The 19,643-nt window shown below is 44.8% G+C and overlaps 1 protein-coding gene across 1 annotated transcript in view; it reads right to left on the reverse strand.

The window, feature by feature from the left end:
- Positions 1-943: 943 nt before the first annotated feature.
- Positions 944-19,643, reverse strand: part of CNGB1 (cyclic nucleotide gated channel subunit beta 1) — a 55,347-nt gene continuing 36,647 nt past the window's right edge. Inside the window, exons 27-38 of the mRNA XM_040409984.1 lie at positions 19,498-19,548; positions 19,342-19,428; positions 19,205-19,269; positions 19,016-19,138; positions 18,790-18,931; positions 18,536-18,695; positions 18,345-18,442; positions 18,182-18,265; positions 17,966-18,084; positions 4,395-4,541; positions 2,997-3,183; positions 944-1,689 (exon numbers count right to left, since the gene is read on the reverse strand). Coding sequence (XP_040265918.1) covers positions 1,483-1,689; positions 2,997-3,183; positions 4,395-4,541; positions 17,966-18,084; positions 18,182-18,265; positions 18,345-18,442; positions 18,536-18,695; positions 18,790-18,931; positions 19,016-19,138; positions 19,205-19,269; positions 19,342-19,428; positions 19,498-19,548 — 1,470 coding nt within the window. The 3' untranslated portion in view covers positions 944-1,482. The remainder of the gene's footprint in view (positions 1,690-2,996; positions 3,184-4,394; positions 4,542-17,965; positions 18,085-18,181; positions 18,266-18,344; positions 18,443-18,535; positions 18,696-18,789; positions 18,932-19,015; positions 19,139-19,204; positions 19,270-19,341; positions 19,429-19,497; positions 19,549-19,643) is intronic.

The following is a 19,643-nucleotide window of genomic DNA, read 5'->3' on the forward strand; positions in this document are numbered from 1 at the left end:
GACCACAGGATGGCTCTGTATAATATATCAGGCCACACCGTACAGCTCTGCAGTGTATACTGACCACAGGAAGGCTCTGTATAATATATCAGACCACAGTGTACAGCTCTGCATTGTATACTGACCACAGGAAGGCTCTGTATAATATATCAGGCCACACCGTACAGCTCTGCAGTGTATACTGACCACAGGACGGCTCTGTATAATATATCAGGCCACACCGTACGGCTCTGCAGTGTATACTGACCACAGGAAGGCTCTGTATAATATATCAGGCCACACCGTACAGCTCTGCATTGTATACTGACCACAGGAAGGCTCTGTATAATATATCAGGCCACACCGTACAGCTCTGCATTGTATACTGACCACAGGAAGGCTCTGTATAATATATCAGGCCACACCGTACGGCTCTGCAGTGTATACTGACCACAGGACGGCTCTGTATAATATATCAGGCCACACTGTACAGCTCCTGTAACCCTAGGATAGAACTGAGGAGGATGCACATTCTCACTCGGGCACTCTTGGTATAACACAGGGGGCTGTACACAGCCTGAAGCCTCCTCTCAGCTCGCTATGGGGTTGTTATTTTCTGGTTTATAGCGCCACCCAGTGCCCAGCAACAGTACCTCATCCTAGAAACCAGAAAGAATTGATCATAGTGTGAACGGGTCCCTTAACCCCAATCTTACTATGGCCACTGCAGCAGCAACCGCTCCTCCTGTGCCTCCCACAGTATAGCTATAGGGGGTGCAGATATGGCAGCTGCAGGTGGCCCAGGCGCCTAAAGTTCTATCTGCACTTGAGATGACATCAGTGTTTGAAAGGGGTACTGTGAAAGCAGGAGGAGAGATGTGTGGGGCCACAGGAGGATTTTGGGTTGGGCAGTGTGATCTGGTAAATGTCCCCCATATGTACGGACCCCCCACAGTTGCTCAGCAGCACGCTTTAGGGGCAGTTGGCACCATTACTTTTATTTCAGAATAAGGTTTCAGCATCTAACAATCACGGCTGGTATAAAGCTGCTGCGGCTGATCTTCAGAGTGGTGACCCAGTCACAGGACGATGAGCACATTCTGGTTTGTGCCACTGATCAGAAACACTGTCCCAGCCGCTATCACCTTTCAGTCCATCAGGTGGAGATCATCGGATGTGACCGGAGGCAGTGGACAATCTGCAGGATCACAAGCTCCATGTCAGTCTGCAGCTGGAGGAGGATGTTGTGTCCAGGAACCTCCAGGATCTCATCAATTCTCCTGGAGTCATCTTCACAGCACCTCCGTAGGGGCTACGTCCACCTATAGGACACCATTTGCAGGACAAACTCCTAACCATGCAAAGGTTAAGGACTAAGCGCAGGCTATGGTTAACCCTGCATTTTCTGATATCCATGGACCATGCGCACCACCACCACATAATGGTGCTACGGAGCAGTAAGTACTAAATGCACATGATCTTCTACGTCCGGGGTACCACCTCTCACTTCTGGTCCTCCTCGGGGGCAGTTACCTCCACAGACAGGATCTGCTCATCTCCCCGCGGGGACGGGCTGACCCTTATAAATACCCTGCTGTCTGTAGACTCTGCAACAATCTCAGCAGACTCATCCTCCTCTGACCGGATGGCGGGGACGGGAGAGCGGCGGTGCACTGGGGATCCAGGTGGGATGGGGCTGCTTCTTGCAGGCTGCAGACGAAACAGGTAAATGGTTGCTCAGGATCTTGTATCAAGTCATTACACTATGCAGCTGTCAACCAATGACGGGGGGAAGTAGGAGACCCCCAACTACTGCTCCTCTAATGAGAAGTCACAGATGTATAGCAGTCCCCCAGTAGGGGAGGCGGTGAACTGTCCTACTAATGTGGTCAAGTGCGGCGGCCTCTCCGACTAGGATGGTGTAAGGCGGCCTCCCCGACTCGGATCATGTACCATAGCCTCCCCAACTAGGATGGTGTATGGTGGCTTCCCAGACTAGGATGGTGTAAGGCGGCCTCCCCGACTCGGATGATGTACCCTAGCCTCCCCAACTAGGATGGTGTACGATGGCCTCCCGACTAGGATGGTGTACGGTGGCCTCCCCAATTAGGATGGTGTAAGGCAGCCTCCCCGACTACAATGGTGTACGGTGGCCTCCCGACCAGGATGGTGTACGGTAGCTTCCCGACTAGGATGGTGTACGGTGGCTTCCCTGACTAGGATGGTGTAAGGCAGCCTCCCCTACTACAATGGTGTACCGTGGCCTCCCCAACTAGGATGGTTTACCGTGGCCTCCCCGACTAGGATGGTGTATCGTGGCTTCCCCGACTAGGATGGTGTATCGTGGCTTCCCCGACTAGGATGGTGTATCGTGGCTGCCCCGACTAGGATGGTGTATCGTGGCTGCCCCGACTAGGATAGTGTACGGTGGCTTCCCCGACTAGGATGGTGTACGGTGGCTTCCCCGACTAGGATGGTGTACGGTGGCTTCCCCGACTAGGATGGTGTACGGTGGCTTCCCCGACTAGGATGGTGTACGGTGGCTTCCCCGACTAGGATGGTGTACGGTGGCTTCCCCGACTAGGATGGTGTACGGTGGCTTCCCCGACTAGGATGGTGTACGGTGGCTTCCCCGACTAGGATGGTGTACGGTGGCTTCCCGACTAGGATGGTGTAAGGCAGCCTCCCCTACTACAATGGTGTACCGTGGCCTCCCCAACTAGGATGGTGTACCGTGGCCTCCCCAACTAGGATGGTGTACGGTGGCTTCCCCGACTAGGATAGCGTATGGTGGCCTCCCCAACTAGGATGGTGTACCGTGGCTTCCCCGACTAGGATGGTGTACCGTGGTCTCCCGACTAGGATGGTGTATCCTGGCCTCCCAAGCAGCAGGAACCCAAAAACTATTCAACTCATACTTACTGTAAAAATGAGAACTTCCTCTACCCCTAAAACCCCACCTCCCTAAACATACCCGCTCTCTCCCTTACACCCCTTCTGTCCCCTCCTTTTCTTACTTCCACAGATTTTTTCATTTTCAGTTGTCGTCTTATTTTTGACAGTCCTTTGAAGCCCATCCTCTCTGTGGCAGCAACAGCGGCTTTCAGCAACTTTGGGGTCTCTGGTTTTGGTGGTATAATGTGCTGGAAACCTTTTTGCTGTGGACCCTCCTCTTTTGGTTTATTGCTGTTTTTAAGCATTTTCCTACAGGCAGAAAATAAAGAACAGTTAATGGGGGATGGTGAAGCCATGACTGGCCCCTTCCCTCCTGCTAATCCTCTCTGTGACTGGCCCCGTCCCTCCTTAGTTTTCCTATCTATCTATGACTGGCCCCGTCCCTCCTTGGTTCTATCTTTTTGTGAGTAACCCTATCCCTCCTTGGTTCTCCAATTGGTGACTGGCCCTGTCCCTCCTTGGTTCTATTTATTTGTGACTGGCCCTGTCCCTCCTTGGTTCTATCTATTTGTGACTGGCCCTGTCCCTCCTTGGTTCTATCTATTTGTGACTGGCCCTGTCCCTCCTTGGTTCTATCTATTTGTGACTGGCCCCGTCCCTCCTTGGTTCTATCTATTTGTGACTGGCCCCGTCCCTCCTTGGTTCTATCTATTTGTGACTGGCCCCGTCCCTCCTTGGTTCTATCTATTTGTGACTGGCCCTGTCCCTCCTTGGTTCTATCTATTTGTGACTGGCCCCGTCCCTCCTTGGTTCTATCTATTTGTGACTGGCCCCGTCCCTCCTTGGTTCTATCTATTTGTGACTGGCCCCGTCCCTCCTTGGTTCTATCTATTTGTGACTGGCCCCGTCCCTCCTTGGTTCTATCTATTTGTGACTGTCCCTGTCCCTCCTTGGTTCTATCTATTTGTGACTGTCTCCGTCCCTCCTTGGTTCTATCTATTTGTGACTGGCCCCGTCCCTCCTTGGTTCTATCTATTTATGACTGGCCCCGTCCCTCCTTGGTTCCCATATCTACCTGTGACTGTCCCTGTCCCTACTGCTCCTACTATCTGTCCCTCCTTGGTTCTTCATATATTTTTGGATCTTCTTTGATGCTATTGGTCAATACATTGTCAGTAAATGACAAGATCAGAGAGAAGTGACTGGAGGAGATTCATCATATACCAGCGCATCCTCTAGCAGTCTGTGCACCGAGACTGAAATCTGCGCAAGCTCGGAGCTGCCATAGTTTTCAGTTTTCTCTTACACCAGAAAACTACTGTAAATAAAGATACATTTTCTGGACCAGCTGCCCTTCCCCTTCTCGGGAAAGTGGCAAGGGTGACATAGAAATATCACTTGCACCTAGATTTAGGTGCAATGGTGCTTAAAAAGTCACAAACCTAAGGACAAGGACAAACCCAAGACAAAACTGGCTTGGGGGAATGATCAATACCCCAATTGTGTTCCGTTGTACTCACTTTGCTTTCCTTCTAAGAACCTTCTGAGACTCCGGGTAGTGAGTGAGGATTTCACTCAAATCCTTCTTGTCCAGGATGAACAGGTTGGTAAATCCATGAGCAACTACATTTGCTGTTCGTCTGTTTCCTCCACCCAGTGCCAGCAAACTGAAAGATGCAAAATAGTGAGAGGCGGCGTAACAATACATTAATTACACCTGTGTCTAATACATCAATGTTATGTTATATATTTATATATATTTAGTCTTGTTTTAGAACTTAAATTAAATGATAATTACATTTTTAAGTATGTATTCGACAAATACGTGACTACAATCCAAAAAAAAGACTTGTTCAAAATCAAATGTTGTATTTATTGATTATAACTGAAAACTTCAATAAAAAATAATAAAGAACAGAGAGATAACAGATCAACAACTGAGCACCAGGAGGCAGGGCTGAATCCTTGGAGAACTGGTTTATAACACCCCCTGTGCTCTGCACACTCCCCCCTCCCCTTGATTGACAGGGCTAGACATCAGCATGCTGAGGGTAGAGCTGTGTCCTAGCATCTACACATCATATACACTATGTACTTTAGCATCACCACACTGAGATCTGCTCAGAAAGATCATCTACATATCATATACACTATGTACTATAGCTTCACCACACTGAGATCTGCTCAGAAAGCTCATCTACATATCATATACACTATGTACTATAGCTTCACCACACTGAGATCTGCTCAGAAAGCTCATTTACATATCATATACACTATGTACTATAGCTTCACCACACTGAGATCTGCTCAGAAAGCTCATCTACATATCATATACACTGCGTGCAGAATTATTAGGCAAATGAGTATTTTGACCACATCATCCTCTTTATGCATGTTGTCTTACTCCAAGCTGTATAGGCTCGAAAGCCTACTACCAATTAAGCATATTAGGTGATGTGCATCTCTGTAATGAGAAGGGGTGTGGTCTAATGACATCAACACCCTATATTAGGTGTGCATAATTATTAGGCAACTTCCTTTCCTTTGGCAAAATGGGTCAAAAGAAGGACTTGACAGGCTCAGAAAAGTCAAAAATAGTGAGATATCTTGCAGAGGGATGCAGCACTCTTAAAATTGCAAAGCTTCTGAAGCGTGATCATCGAACAATCAAGCGTTTCATTCAAAATAGTCAACAGGGTCGCAAGAAGCGTGTGGAAAAACCAAGGCGCAAAATAACTGCCCATGAACTGAGAAAAGTCAAGCGTGCAGCTGCCAAGATGCCACTTGCCACCAGTTTGGCCATATTTCAGAGCTGCAACATCACTGGAGTGCCCAAAAGCACAAGGTGTGCAATACTCAGAGACATGGCCAAGGTAAGAAAGGCTGAAAGACGACCACCACTGAACAAGACACACAAACTGAAACGTCAAGAATGGGCCAAGAAATACCTCAAGACTGATTTTTCTAAGGTTTTATGGACTGATGAAATGAGAGTGAGTCTTGATGGGCCAGATGGATGGGCCCGTGGCTGGATTGGTAAAGGGCAGAGAGCTCCAGTCCGACTCAGACGCCAGCAAGGTGGAGGTGGAGTACTGGTTTGGGCTGGTATCATCAAAGATGAGCTTGTGGGGCCTTTTCGGGTTGAGGATGGAGTCAAGCTCAACTCCCAGTCCTACTGCCAGTTTCTGGAAGACACCTTCTTCAAGCAGTGGTACAGGAAGAAGTCTGCATCCTTCAAGAAAAACATGATTTTCATGCAGGACAATGCTCCATCACACGCGTCCAAGTACTCCACAGCGTGGCTGGCAAGAAAGGGTATAAAAGAAGAAAATCTAATGACATGGCCTCCTTGTTCACCTGATCTGAACCCCATTGAGAACCTGTGGTCCATCATCAAATGTGAGATTTACAAGGAGGGAAAACAGTACACCTCTCTGAACAGTGTCTGGGAGGCTGTGGTTGCTGCTGCACGCAATGTTGATGGTGAACAGATCAAAACACTGACAGAATCCATGGATGGCAGGCTTTTGAGTGTCCTTGCAAAGAAAGGTGGCTATATTGGTCACTGATTTGTTTTTGTTTTGTTTTTGAATGTCAGAAATATATATTTGTGAATGTTGAGATGTTATATTGGTTTCACTGGTAAAAATAAATAATTGAAATGGGTATATATTTGTTTTTTGTTAAGTTGCCTAATAATTATGCACAGTAATAGTCACCTGCACACACAGATATCCCCCTAAAATAGCTAAAACTAAAAACAAACTAAAAACTACTTCCAAAAATATTCAGCTTTGATATTAATGAGTTTTTTGGGTTCATTGAGAACATGGTTGTTGTTCAATAATAAAATTAATCCTCAAAAATACAACTTGCCTAATAATTCTGCACTCCCTGTACACTATGTACTATAGCTTCACCACACTGAGATCTGCTCAGAAAGCTCATCTACATATCATATACACTATGTACTATAGCATCACCACACTGAGATCTACTCAGAAAGCTCATCTACATATCATATACACTATGTACTATAGCTTCACCACACTGAGATCTGCTCAGAAAGCTCATCTACATATCATATACACTATGTACTATAGCATCACCACACTGAGATCTGCTCAGAAAGCTCATCTACATATCATATACACTATGTACTATAGCCTCACCACACTGAGATCTGCTCAGAAAGCTCATCTACATATCATATACACTATGTACTATAGTGGACCACAGGTTCTCAATGGGGTTCAGATCAGGTGAACAAGGAGGCCATGTCATTAGATTTTCTTCTTTTATACCCTTTCTTGCCAGCCACGCTGTGGAGTACTTGGACGCGTGTGATGGAGCATTGTCCTGCATGAAAATCATGTTTTTCTTGAAGGATGCAGACTTCTTCCTGTACCACTGCTTGAAGAAGGTGTCTTCCAGAAACTGGCAGTAGGACTGGGAGTTGAGCTTGACTCCATCCTCAACCCGAAAAGGCCCCACAAGCTCATCTTTGATGATACCAGCCCAAACCAGTACTCCACCTCCACCTTGCTGGCGTCTGAGTCGGACTGGAGCTCTCTGCCCTTTACCAATCCAGCCACGGGCCCATCCATCTGGCCCATCAAGACTCACTCTCATTTCATCAGTCCATAAAACCTTAGAAAAATCAGTCTTGAGATATTTCTTGGCCCAGTCTTGACGTTTCAGTTTGTGTGTCTTGTTCAGTGGTGGTCATCTTTCAGCCTTTCTTACCTTGGCCATGTCTCTGAGTATTGCACACCTTGTGCTTTTGGGCACTCCAGTGATGTTGCAGCTCTGAAATATGGCCAAACTGGTGGCAAGTGGCATCTTGGCAGCTGCACGCTTGACTTTTCTCAGTTCATGGGCAGTTATTTTGCGCCTTGGTTTTTCCACACGCTTCTTGCGACCCTGTTGACTATTTTGAATGAAACGCTTGATTGTTCGATGATCACGCTTCAGAAGCTTTGCAATTTTAAGAGTGCTGCATCCCTCTGCAAGATATCTCACTATTTTTGACTTTTCTGAGCCTGTCAAGTCCTTCTTTTGACCCATTTTGCCAAAGGAAAGGAAGTTGCCTAATAATTATGCACACCTAATATAGGGTGTTGATGTCATTAGACCACACCCCTTCTCATTACAGAGATGCACATCACCTAATATGCTTAATTGGTAGTAGGCTTTCGAGCCTATACAGCTTGGAGTAAGACAACATGCATAAAGAGGATGATGTGGTCAAAATACTCATTTGCCTAATAATTCTGCACGCAGTGTATATATCATTAATTATCTCACACATGATGAGGAGATACACACACAAAAATGGAATGTAAAAGGATTAAAATCACCTAATAAAAGATCAAACGTTTTCTTCCAGATATTGCTCTCTTACAAGAGACTCATTTAGAAACCCAAGATTTTGAACAGATGAAATATTTCCGTGTAGGTGGAGTATGCGGCTCACCCAAGTACAGGGGGACCAGGAGTCATTACTTTAATTCACAAAAATTTCTCCGGTAAAATACTTCCCACCACACATGATGATGAAGGAAGATGTACAGAAATATGAATAGATCACAATGGTGAGCGACGGTCTACGTACAATCTATACGGACCGAATCGCCAAAATAGAAAATTCTTTAATGATTTAACACAGGGATGCTCAACCTGCGGCCCTCCAGCTGTTGCAAAACTACAACTCCCATCATTCCCTGACAGCCTACAGCTATCATCCTACAGAAGGGCATTGTGGGAGTTGTAGTTTTACAACATCTAAAGGGCCCCAGGTTGAGCATCCCTGATTTAACAGATGAAATACAAGAGACTTATGTAAAATAATCGGAGGAGATCTGCATCCAGTTCTGTCCGCGGTCTTTACGCCGACAATGCACTCCAGCACTACACACAATAGCCATAAACACGCGATAAAAGACGGAGGCGCGGCGTTTACTATATCCAGAAGAGAATTCTCCCATTTTTCACAGGCACATCGAACATGGTCCCACACTGATTACATAACGAGCAACGGCTGAAAGAGCCAAAACTGACCAGCTAGTCATCTCAGATCACTCGCCCCGCACATAGAAGGACAAGACATATGGAGATTCCCATCGCAACTGACTTCAGATGAGAATTTTACAGAATTACTAAAACAATGGTGGACAGAATACAAATCGGACAACAGCAATAACTGTAATACGAGGGGAATTTCATATATAACGACGCTCAAACGCCAAATAAAGGATCTACTGCATTCATTGCACAACAAAGAAAGAAAAATGGAAATAAATGGTTAGAAAAGAAAACCTCGCCCGTCCTATGAAGCGACATCACACAAAAAATACACGGAACAATACGTACAACTCCCAAAGACATAGGGGGTCATTTATTATCCGGAAATACGCCTATATTGGATGTATTTCTGGTGCATATATTCGGTGCAAAAAATAATTTTTTGCGCCGCAATCTGGGACTGCACGCTCAGGCCAGGTCTAAAAAGTGGGCGTGACGTGTTTGGGGAAGGGGAGGGGCCAGAAGGTGTTTTAGGCGTAGAAAATGGTCTAAATGTAAGACAGCAAGAATTACCAAAACGAACTAAAGAACAAAACCTAATGCTAAAGAGCGATATCACAGAACTAGACGTCCAAAATGTTAAAGGGACGGTCTGACTTCAGCAAATGGCATTTATCACGTAGATGCAGTTAATACCAGGCACTTACTAATGTATGGTGATTCTCCATATTGCCTCCTTTGTTGCTTGAGTCATTTTTCCGTTACATTATACACTGCTCGTTTCCATGGTTATGACCACCTTGCAATCCAGGAGCGGTGGTCGTGCTTGCAGAGAGGTCTGCATGTTTTCCTATAGTGTGCAAGCACGACCACTGCCCCTGGATTGCAGGGTGGTCGTAACCCCTGGAAATGAGCATATGTGTATAATGAGATGGAAAAATGAATCCAGCCAGCAAAGGAGGCAATATGGAGAATCACAATACATTAGTAAGTGCCTTGTATTTACTGTGTCTACATGATCAACGCCATTTGCTGAAGTGAAACTCTTCAATGCTCCAGGTCCAGACGGTGACACTAAAACAGCAAAACACTAATGGGGTCATTTATCAAACTGGTGTAAAGTAAGTTCTAATAGCAACATATTCCACCTTTAATTTTCCAAAGGAGCTGTCAAAAAAAAAGGTGGAATCTGATTGGTTGCTATGGGCAACTCAGCCCGTTCTACTTGACACCAGTTTGATAAATGACCCCATAAGAGATAATATCACTCGCTAAGCTCTGACACACTACAGACCGCAACATTCTAATATCACATAAAATTACTGCCAAAAATAGGCAACGACCCAACTATTCCTGGAACATACAGACCAATGGCAGAAGGCTAGCCTCTCTGATCCCCGAACAAGTCGGATTCATCGAAGGTTGAGCCGCAGCCCCAACATTAGAAAGGATTTAACGATACTAGACAGAAGTAAGCGCTGTCCTCGACCAGAGGAACGTCCAACATTAATAACTAGACAGAAGTAAGGGCTGTCCTCGACCAGAGGAACGTCCAACATTAATAACTAGACAGAAGTAAGCGCTGTCCTCGACCAGAGGAACATACAACATTAATAACTAGACAGAAGTAAGCGCTGTCCTCGACCAGAGGAACGTCCAACATTAATAACTAGACAGAAGTAAGCGCTGTCCTCGACCAGAGGAACGTCCAACATTAATAACTAGACAGAAGTAAGCGCTGTCCTCGAACAGAAGAACGTCCAACATTAATAACTAGACAGAAGTAAGGGCTGTCCTCGACCAGAGGAACATCCAACATTAATAACTAGACAGAAGTAAGCGCTGTCCTCGACCAGAGGAACGTCCAACATTAATAACTAGACAGAAGTAAGCGCTGTCCTCGACCAGAGGAACGTCCAACATTAATAACTAGACAGAAGTAAGCGCTGTCCTCGAACAGAAGAACATCCAACATTAATAACTAGACAGAAGTAAGCGCTGTCCTCGACCAGAGGAACGTCCAACATTAATAACTAGACAGAAGTAAGCGCTGTCCTCGACCAGAGGAACGTCCAACATTAATAACTAGACAGAAGTAAGCGCTGTCCTCGACCAGAGGAACGTCCAACATTAATAACTAGACAGAAGTAAGCGCTGTCCTCGACCAGAGGAACGTCCAACATTAATAACTAGACAGAAGTAAGCGCTGTCCTCGACCAGAGGAACGTCCAACATTAATAACTAGACAGAAGTAAGCGCTGTCTCCGACCAGAGGAACGTCCAACATTAATAACTAGACAGAAGTAAGCGCTGTCCTCGACCAGAGGAACATCCAACATTAATAACTAGACAGAAGTAAGCGCTGTCCCCGACCAGAGGAACGTCCAACATTAATAACTAGACAGAAGTAAGCGCTGTCCTCGACCAGAGGAACATCCAACATTAATAACTAGACAGAAGTAAGCGCTGTCCTCGACCAGAGGAACGTCCAACATTAATAACTAGACAGAAGTAAGCGCTGTCCTCGACCAGAGGAACGTCCAACATTAATAACTAGACAGAAGTAAGCGCTGTCCTCGACCAGAGGAACGTCCAACATTAATAACTAGACAGAAGTAAGCGCTGTCCTCGACCAGAGGAACGTCCAACATTAATAACTAGACAGAAGTAAGCGCTGTCTCCGACCAGAGGAACGTCCAACATTAATAACTAGACAGAAGTAAGCGCTGTCCTCGACCAGAGGAACATCCAACATTAATAACTAGACAGAAGTAAGCGCTATCCCCGACCAGAGGAACGTCCAACATTAATAACTAGACAGAAGTAAGCGCTGTCCCCGACCAGAGGAACATCCAACATTAATAACTAGACAGAAGTAAGCGCTGTCCTCGACCAGAGGAACGTCCAACAGTAATAACTAGACAGAAGTAAGCGCTGTCCTCGACCAGAAGAACGTCCAACATTAATAACTAGACAGAAGTAAGCGCTGTCCTCGACCAGAGGAACGTCCAACATTAATAACTAGACAGAAGTAAGCGCTGTCCTCGACCAGAAGAACGTCCAACATTAATAACTAGACAGAAGTAAGCGCTGTCCTCGACCAGAGGAACATCCAACATTAATAACTAGACAGAAGTAAGCGCTGTCCCCGACCAGAGGAACATCCAACATTAATAACTAGACAGAAGTAAGCGCTGTCCTCGACCAGAGGAACATCCAACATTAATAACTAGACAGAAGTAAGCGCTGTCCTCGACCAGAGGAACGTCCAACATTAATAACTAGACAGAAGTAAGCGCTGTCCTCGACCAGAAGAACGTCCAACATTAATAACTAGACAGAAGTAAGCGCTGTCCTCGACCAGAGGAACGTCCAACATTAATAACTAGACAGAAGTAAGCGCTGTCCTCGACCAGAGGAACATTCAACATTAATAACTAGACAGAAGTAAGCGCTGTCCTCGACCAGAGGAACATCCAACATTAATAACTAGACAGAAGTAAGCGCTGTCCTCGACCAGAGGAACATCCAACATTAATAACTAGACAGAAGTAAGCGCTGTCCTCGACCAGAGGAACATCCAACATTAATAACTAGACAGAAGTAAGCGCTGTCCTCGACCAGAGGAACGTCCAACATTAATAACTAGACAGAAGTAAGCGCTGTCCTCGACCAGAGGAACATACAACATTAATAACTAGACAGAAGTAAGCGCTGTCCTCGACCAGAGGAACGTCCAACATTAATAACTAGACAGAAGTAAGCGCTGTCCTCGACCAGAGGAACGTCCAACATTAATAACTAGACAGAAGTAAGCGCTGTCCTCGACCAGAGGAACGTCCAACATTAATAACTAGACAGAAGTAAGCGTTTTCTCCGACCAGAGGAACGTCCAACATTAATAACTAGACAGAAGTAAGCGCTGTCCTCGACCAGAGGAACATCCAACATTAATAACTAGACAGAAGTAAGCGCTGTCCTCGACCAGAGGAACGTCCAACATTAATAACTAGACAGAAGTAAGCGCTGTCCTCGACCAGAGGAACGTCCAACATTAATAACTAGACAGAAGTAAGCGCTGTCCTCGACCAGAGGAACGTCCAACATTAATCACTAGACAGAAGTAAGCGCTGTCCCCGACCAGAGGAACGTCCAACATTAATAACTAGACAGAAGTAAGCGCTGTCCTCGACCAGAGGAACGTCCAACATTAATAACTAGACAGAAGTAAGCGCTGTCCTCGACCAGAGGAACGTCCAACATTAATAACTAGACAGAAGTAAGCGCTATCCTCGACCAGAGGAACGTCCAACATTAATAACTAGACAGAAGTAAGCGCTGTCCTCGACCAGAGGAACGTCCAACATTAATAACTAGACAGAAGTAAGCGTTTTCTCCGACCAGAGGAACGTCCAACATTAATAACTAGACAGAAGTAAGCGCTGTCCTCGACCAGAGGAACGTCCAACATTAATAACTAGACAGAAGTAAGCGCTGTCCCCGACCAGAGGAACGTCCAACATTAATAACTAGACAGAAGTAAGCGCTGTCCTCGACCAGAGGAACGTCCAACATTAATAACTAGACAGAAGTAAGCGCTGTCCTCGACCAGAGGAACGTCCAACATTAATCACTAGACAGAAGTAAGCGCTGTCCCCGACCAGAGGAACATCCAACATTAATAACTAGACAGAAGTAAGCGCTGTCCTCGACCAGAGGAACGTCCAACATTAATAACTAGACAGAAGTAAGCGCTGTCCTCGACCAGAGGAACATACAACATTAATAACTAGACAGAAGTAAGCGCTGTCCTCGACCAGAGGAACGTCCAACATTAATAACTAGACAGAAGTAAGCGCTGTCCTCGACCAGAGGAACGTCCAACATTAATAACTAGACAGAAGTAAGCGCTGTCCCCGACCAGAGGAACGTCCAACATTAATAACTAGACAGAAGTAAGCGCTGTCCTCGACCAGAGGAACATCCAACATTAATAACTAGACAGAAGTAAGCGCTGTCCCCGACCAGAGGAACGTCCAACATTAATAACTAGACAGAAGTAAGCGATGTCCCCGACCAGAGGAACGTCCAACATTAATAACTAGACAGAAGTAAGCGATGTCCCCGACCAGAGGAACGTCCAACATTAATAACTAGACAGAAGTAAGCGATGTCCCCGACCAGAGGAACGTCCAACATTAATAACTAGACAGAAGTAAGCGATGTCCCCGACCAGAGGAACGTCCAACATTAATAACTAGACAGAAGTAAGCGATGTCCCCGACCAGAGGAACATCCAACATTAATAACCTCAGAGGCTGAAAAAACATTTGACAACGTAAGGTGGTCCTGGCTGGGGGCAGAGTTCGACACAATGACCATACAGAACAACTTCTCAACGGCCTTTATTGAAAACCTACAGCCAGAAGACGTAGCCCAGGGTTCTCATCTCCCATACTTCAGTTATATACAGGGACATTACAGGGACACCCTGATCCCCGATCCTCTTGGATTTGGCCATTAGCGAGATCATTAGAAGAATCAATAATGGCAAACAAGAAGTAAAGCGAGCTACGTTCACCGATGACATTATGTCACAACCACAAAAACAACAAAAGAAAGGACTAACAAATCTTCAAGACTTTAAGATTTTATAGTAACATAACTAAACGTAAATTATTAGAACTAGAAAATCCCAAATCTGAACCGTTCTGGCGTCAGAAAGGCTTAAATCCAAAACCAGTTTCCACACACATCAGTTATTTAGAGATACAAACTGGACATACCCCTGACACAATATAAAAACTAAAGTACCCCCCTTATTTAAAAAAAAACAACAGAAGAATTACAGAAATAAGAACATTTACCACTATCATTACTTAGCCCATGTGCTCTGCCAGCATTTAGTAAACCTCCGGGGGGCATGGGCAGCAATGTGCGCTCCTGCCCGTACTCCCTGCACTGCGGCCCTATTGAGAAACTATCAGCTCCGTACTCCGTTCACTGCTGAGAAGTCAGCGCTGTGCAGAAATGTCAATTTTAAGCGCACAGGGAAAGGTTCACATTAGGAGGGGTAAAGTCTATTAAAAATACAAAATACATTAATTAAGTATATTACAAAAAGAGTTATAATGACATTAGGGACATTTTAACAAAAAAAAATTTTTTTTTTAATTTAGTTACTCTTTAAAAAATTAAAAGAAATGGGATCAACTAATGCATGAATCTGATAAAAGATGGTTTACAGAAAAATCTATAATGATGAAATATACCGGTAACCTAAAAAATAACCAGTTCCTCACATAGGCACAAATATCCTCTTTTCTCCAATCTAGATTAAATAATTTAGGTAAAGAAACAACATTTCATCTTCTATTGAAAACACCTCAAAATCATCTACCAATTTCAAACCTATATTAAAAACTTACAAAATATCTATTCACATGCACATATCCAAAAACATTTTAGGACACGGGCCCTTCAGCTTTCAGATCAAAGTACACAAAGAAAATATTAGAAGGGCGGTCAAAAGTCAGAAAATGTGCAAATATAACGAAAGATGGAAAGGAATCTTCTTCAAAATAACACATAAAGGGTATCTAGGATTTAACATTCCCAAAAATGATAAAAACCCCAAAAAGAATAACAAAATGTCCTAAATGTGACTCATCAAACACAGACCTATGGGACGGATTATGGACGTGTAACAACATTCAAAACTTCTGACAAAACATCCAACAACACATAGAAGCGCACTGGAAAATAATGAGACCCCTAGAGCTGAAGTCATTACAAAGAACAAGACGGAAAAAAAATCAGTTGGTGAATTTTGGACTCTTTTAGCCACTGACATATCCCTTCACTGATCAGTGCGTAGTCAAGGTGTGACCATGTTTAATGTGCATGTGAAAAATGGGAGGATTCTCCGTCTTCTGGATATAATACGCCATGCGTCTCTTTTATGAATTCGGCAGTATTTATCGCTATTGTGTGTAGTGCTGGGGCTCATTGTCGGTGTATAGACCGCGGACAGAACTGGATGTAGATCTCCTCCGATTATTTTTACGGAAGTCTCTTGTTCTATTTGATCTGTTAAAGAATTTTCTATTTTGGCGATTCGGTCCGTATAGATTGTACGTAGACCGTCGCTCACCATTGTGTGCTATTAATATTTCTGTACATCTTCCTTCAATATCATGTTCCTCTGTACTGCGGTGAGCCGCATACTCCACCTACACGAAAAAAATTAAATTTGCTGAAAATCTTAGGTTTCCAAATGAGTCTCTCGTAAGAGAGCAATATCTGGAAGAAAACGTTTGATCTTTTATTAGGTGATTTTAATCCTTTTACATTCCATGAGATTATTTTCATGTTTTACTTGTATTTATTTTTGTGTGCATCTCCTCATCATGTGTGAGATAGTTTATGATATATAAGAATGGTCTAGAGTTTTGATTTTTAAGTCATTTTTTTACACTTGTGTCTAAATACGCAGTAGCAATTCACGGAAATCTCATATGACTTCGGGTGAGACGAAGTTTGGCTCCATGGAGCCAATACATTTTAATGCTGTACGGAAACAGCATTGAAAGCAATGTTTTTGAACGAATCGACCTCAGATCTGTGATCCGAAGCTCGATTCGCTCAAGCCTAATTACCACATAGAGATGCCTGTTTTTTCTATGCTTAGAAGCTAACACATATTACTAGTGTCTGTATAATCATACATTGTGCCTGTAAATAAAGCAGTGATATGTAGATGAGCTTTCTGAGCAGATCTCAGTGTGGTGATGCTATAGTACATAGTGTATATGATGTGTAGATGAGCTTTCTGAGCAGATCTCAGTGTGGTGAAGCCATAGTACATAGTGTATATGATATGTAGATGAGCTTTCTGAGCAGATGTCAGTGTGGTGAAGCTATAGTACATAGTGTATATGATGTGTAGATGAGCTTTCTGAGCAGATCTCAGTGTGGTGAAGCTATAGTACATAGTGTATATGATATGTAGATGTCCTTTCTGAGCAGATCTCAGTGTGGTGAAGCTATAGTACATAGAGTATATGATATGTAGAGGAGCTTTCTGAGCAGATCTCAGTGTGGTGAAGCTTTAGTACATAGAGTATATGATATGTAGAGGAGCTTTCTGAGCAGATCTCAGTGTGGTGAAGCTATAGTACATAGTGTATATGATATGTAGATGAGCTTTCTGAGCAGATCTTAGAGTGGTGAAGCTATAGTATATAGAGTATATGATATGTAGATGAGCTTTCTGAGCAGATCTCAGTGTGGTGATTCTATAGTACATAGTGTATATGATATGTAGATGGTAGGACACAACTCTGCCCTCAGCAAGTCTATCCCTGTCAATCAAGGGGAGGGGGGAGTGTGAAGAGCACAGGGGGTGTTACGAGGCAGTGCTCAAAGGGTTCAGCCCTGCCTCCTGGTGCTCCAATTGCTCATTTGCATATCAATAAAAACATGGATATCTCTGCAGCTGTTTAACATACAGACAAAAGAAAGATGTAGTTTTAATCAGTTTTCATTTGTTATACCTTTAACTTATATGTATGTATTTGACAACAAGGGACTACAACCCAAAAAAGGCTTGTAAAAATCAAATGTTCTGATTTATTGATTATAATTGAAAACTTCAACAAAAATAATATTAAAAAAAACAGTATATAGCCACACGGTCAGGTTCCCAAATTCCCGAGTGGGTGGTAAAAGGAGAGAACATGTTATGGGCAAATACGACTGTTATGGGCCAGATACGAATTGACTCCTGGTTTTGGCTTCAAAAACTGCATTAAAAGAAACCTGAATGTGTCAGGAGGTTTTTAGGGGGTGGTCAGAAACCCTCAGGGAAAACATACAACCTTTTTGCGGATCATGTCTTTTAGATTCAGGCCCAGGAACCCAGCCGACAAAACTGATCAATGACCCGGCGCTGCTCCTCAAGGGATGGAGACGGAGGACTGTAAACGTTTCCTGGCTTTGTGTGTTAACCGCTGGCAGACAACAGCTGCACGCCCTCCCATATGGATGCAGCTTTTACACTTACCTGATTTCTCCAAACACGGAGCCAGCCTTTAAGCTGACCAGCACTGTCTGTCCATCTGGGCCACCCAAGACCTGCACCTCTCCAGCTTTTATGATGTACATTTCACGTCCAATCTCTCCCTGCAAGAGACATCCCGGGTACAGAATAAATGTGTAAGCCCCAGAACCCCCACCGTAATCCAGAGAAGCCCCTGCATAGCAGCAGCCGGTCCCTCACCTTCTTACACACGTAATCTCCAGGCAGGTAAACCACAGAGCGGAGTCTCTTCAGCATGTCGTAAATCATCTGACGGTCACAACCCTGAGAAACACAGACAGAGACAGTTACCCAGTAGTGGATAATGGTGGCCGTGTGAGGGGTCGGGCAACACAGCCGGTACCTGGAACAGACCCACTTTACTGACGATGTTGTAATTCACGTCTATGGCCAGATCCAACCTCATTTTATCAGGAAGTTGAACCATCAGCTCCGACTCATCTAGATAAATATAAGTGAGGTTATTAGACTCCGGGTCGTGCAGGTCTGATCAATCTTATGCAGGAGTGGATGCAGAGAAGCGCCAACTCTTACCCAGCATGCCTTGGGACTGCCAAGTGTACTCATACCACATCTTGACGCGGTTTTGGACAGGGCGGGGTATCTTGTAGCAGGTCATGTACTTTATAGTGCTGTCCATACAGCTGCGGTAATATGTCTGACCGGCGGTCGCCGCTCCCACGACGTCCCTCATCTGTAAGACATGGAGAAGCCACTAGATAACGTACGAGAGGGGGCAAGAGCGTCGCCTCTCGTTAACACGTGGATCGGGGAATGTCGTCTCTCACCTGACCGATCATTACAGAGAAGGCAAACACACCCATGAAGTAATTCAGCAACTGGAAGCAAAGCTCAAAAAGTGTCTGAGGGTCTGGGAGGCCTCCGATGGTAATGAGGGTCTTCACCGCCCAATAATAGCAGCGGATGTAGCTGCAGAACATGACATGAAGGAATTCAGCAAAGAATGGGCAGTCTGGACTGCAGAGCTGACAATCAGCATTGGGGGCTGCTCACCTGTTACCCTCTCCATCATACACCCATTTGGTGGACCTCAGCCCCTCGTAGTCAGAGGCCCAATAATAGAGGCATGCGTTCATGTGCAGACAGTATAGCAGGTAGGCGGTGGTGCGGATGACTCTGACAACAGACAACAGATGTTATCTCATGTAACTGACGGCACAGCTGCCGGCGGCAGGCACTCACCTGTAGATGTACGCTTTACTCAGAATAGCCTCCAGACGGTTGTTGAATTCGAAGAAAGCCATGTACTGAAACAGAAAAGCATGCTGTTACTGGTGCTCCTGCAGGGGGGCGCTGCGCCTGCCTTCATGCCCACTCACCTTCAGTATACGCGGCAAACGCAGGATGGACTTCACTCCAAATTTAAAGTAGAGCAGATCCAGAGGAAGGAGAGAGATGACGTCCATCTGCAGGGACACAGCCTGTTATAACACCTACCGCTCCAGCACTCCTCCGGATAGACAGCAAGCACGTACCTTAAATCGCTCCGTCTTGATATAGTACTGACGCATATCCTTCTTGTCTGTCTATAAGGAAAGTAAGACACAGAAGATGTATAGATGGTATATACAGGACACAGAGGATGTATAGATAACATATAGTAAACAGAGGATGTATAGAT

The sequence above is a fragment of the Bufo bufo genome, chromosome 10, assembly GCF_905171765.1.
Source record: "Bufo bufo chromosome 10, aBufBuf1.1, whole genome shotgun sequence".
Classification (NCBI taxonomy): domain Eukaryota; kingdom Metazoa; phylum Chordata; class Amphibia; order Anura; family Bufonidae; genus Bufo; species Bufo bufo.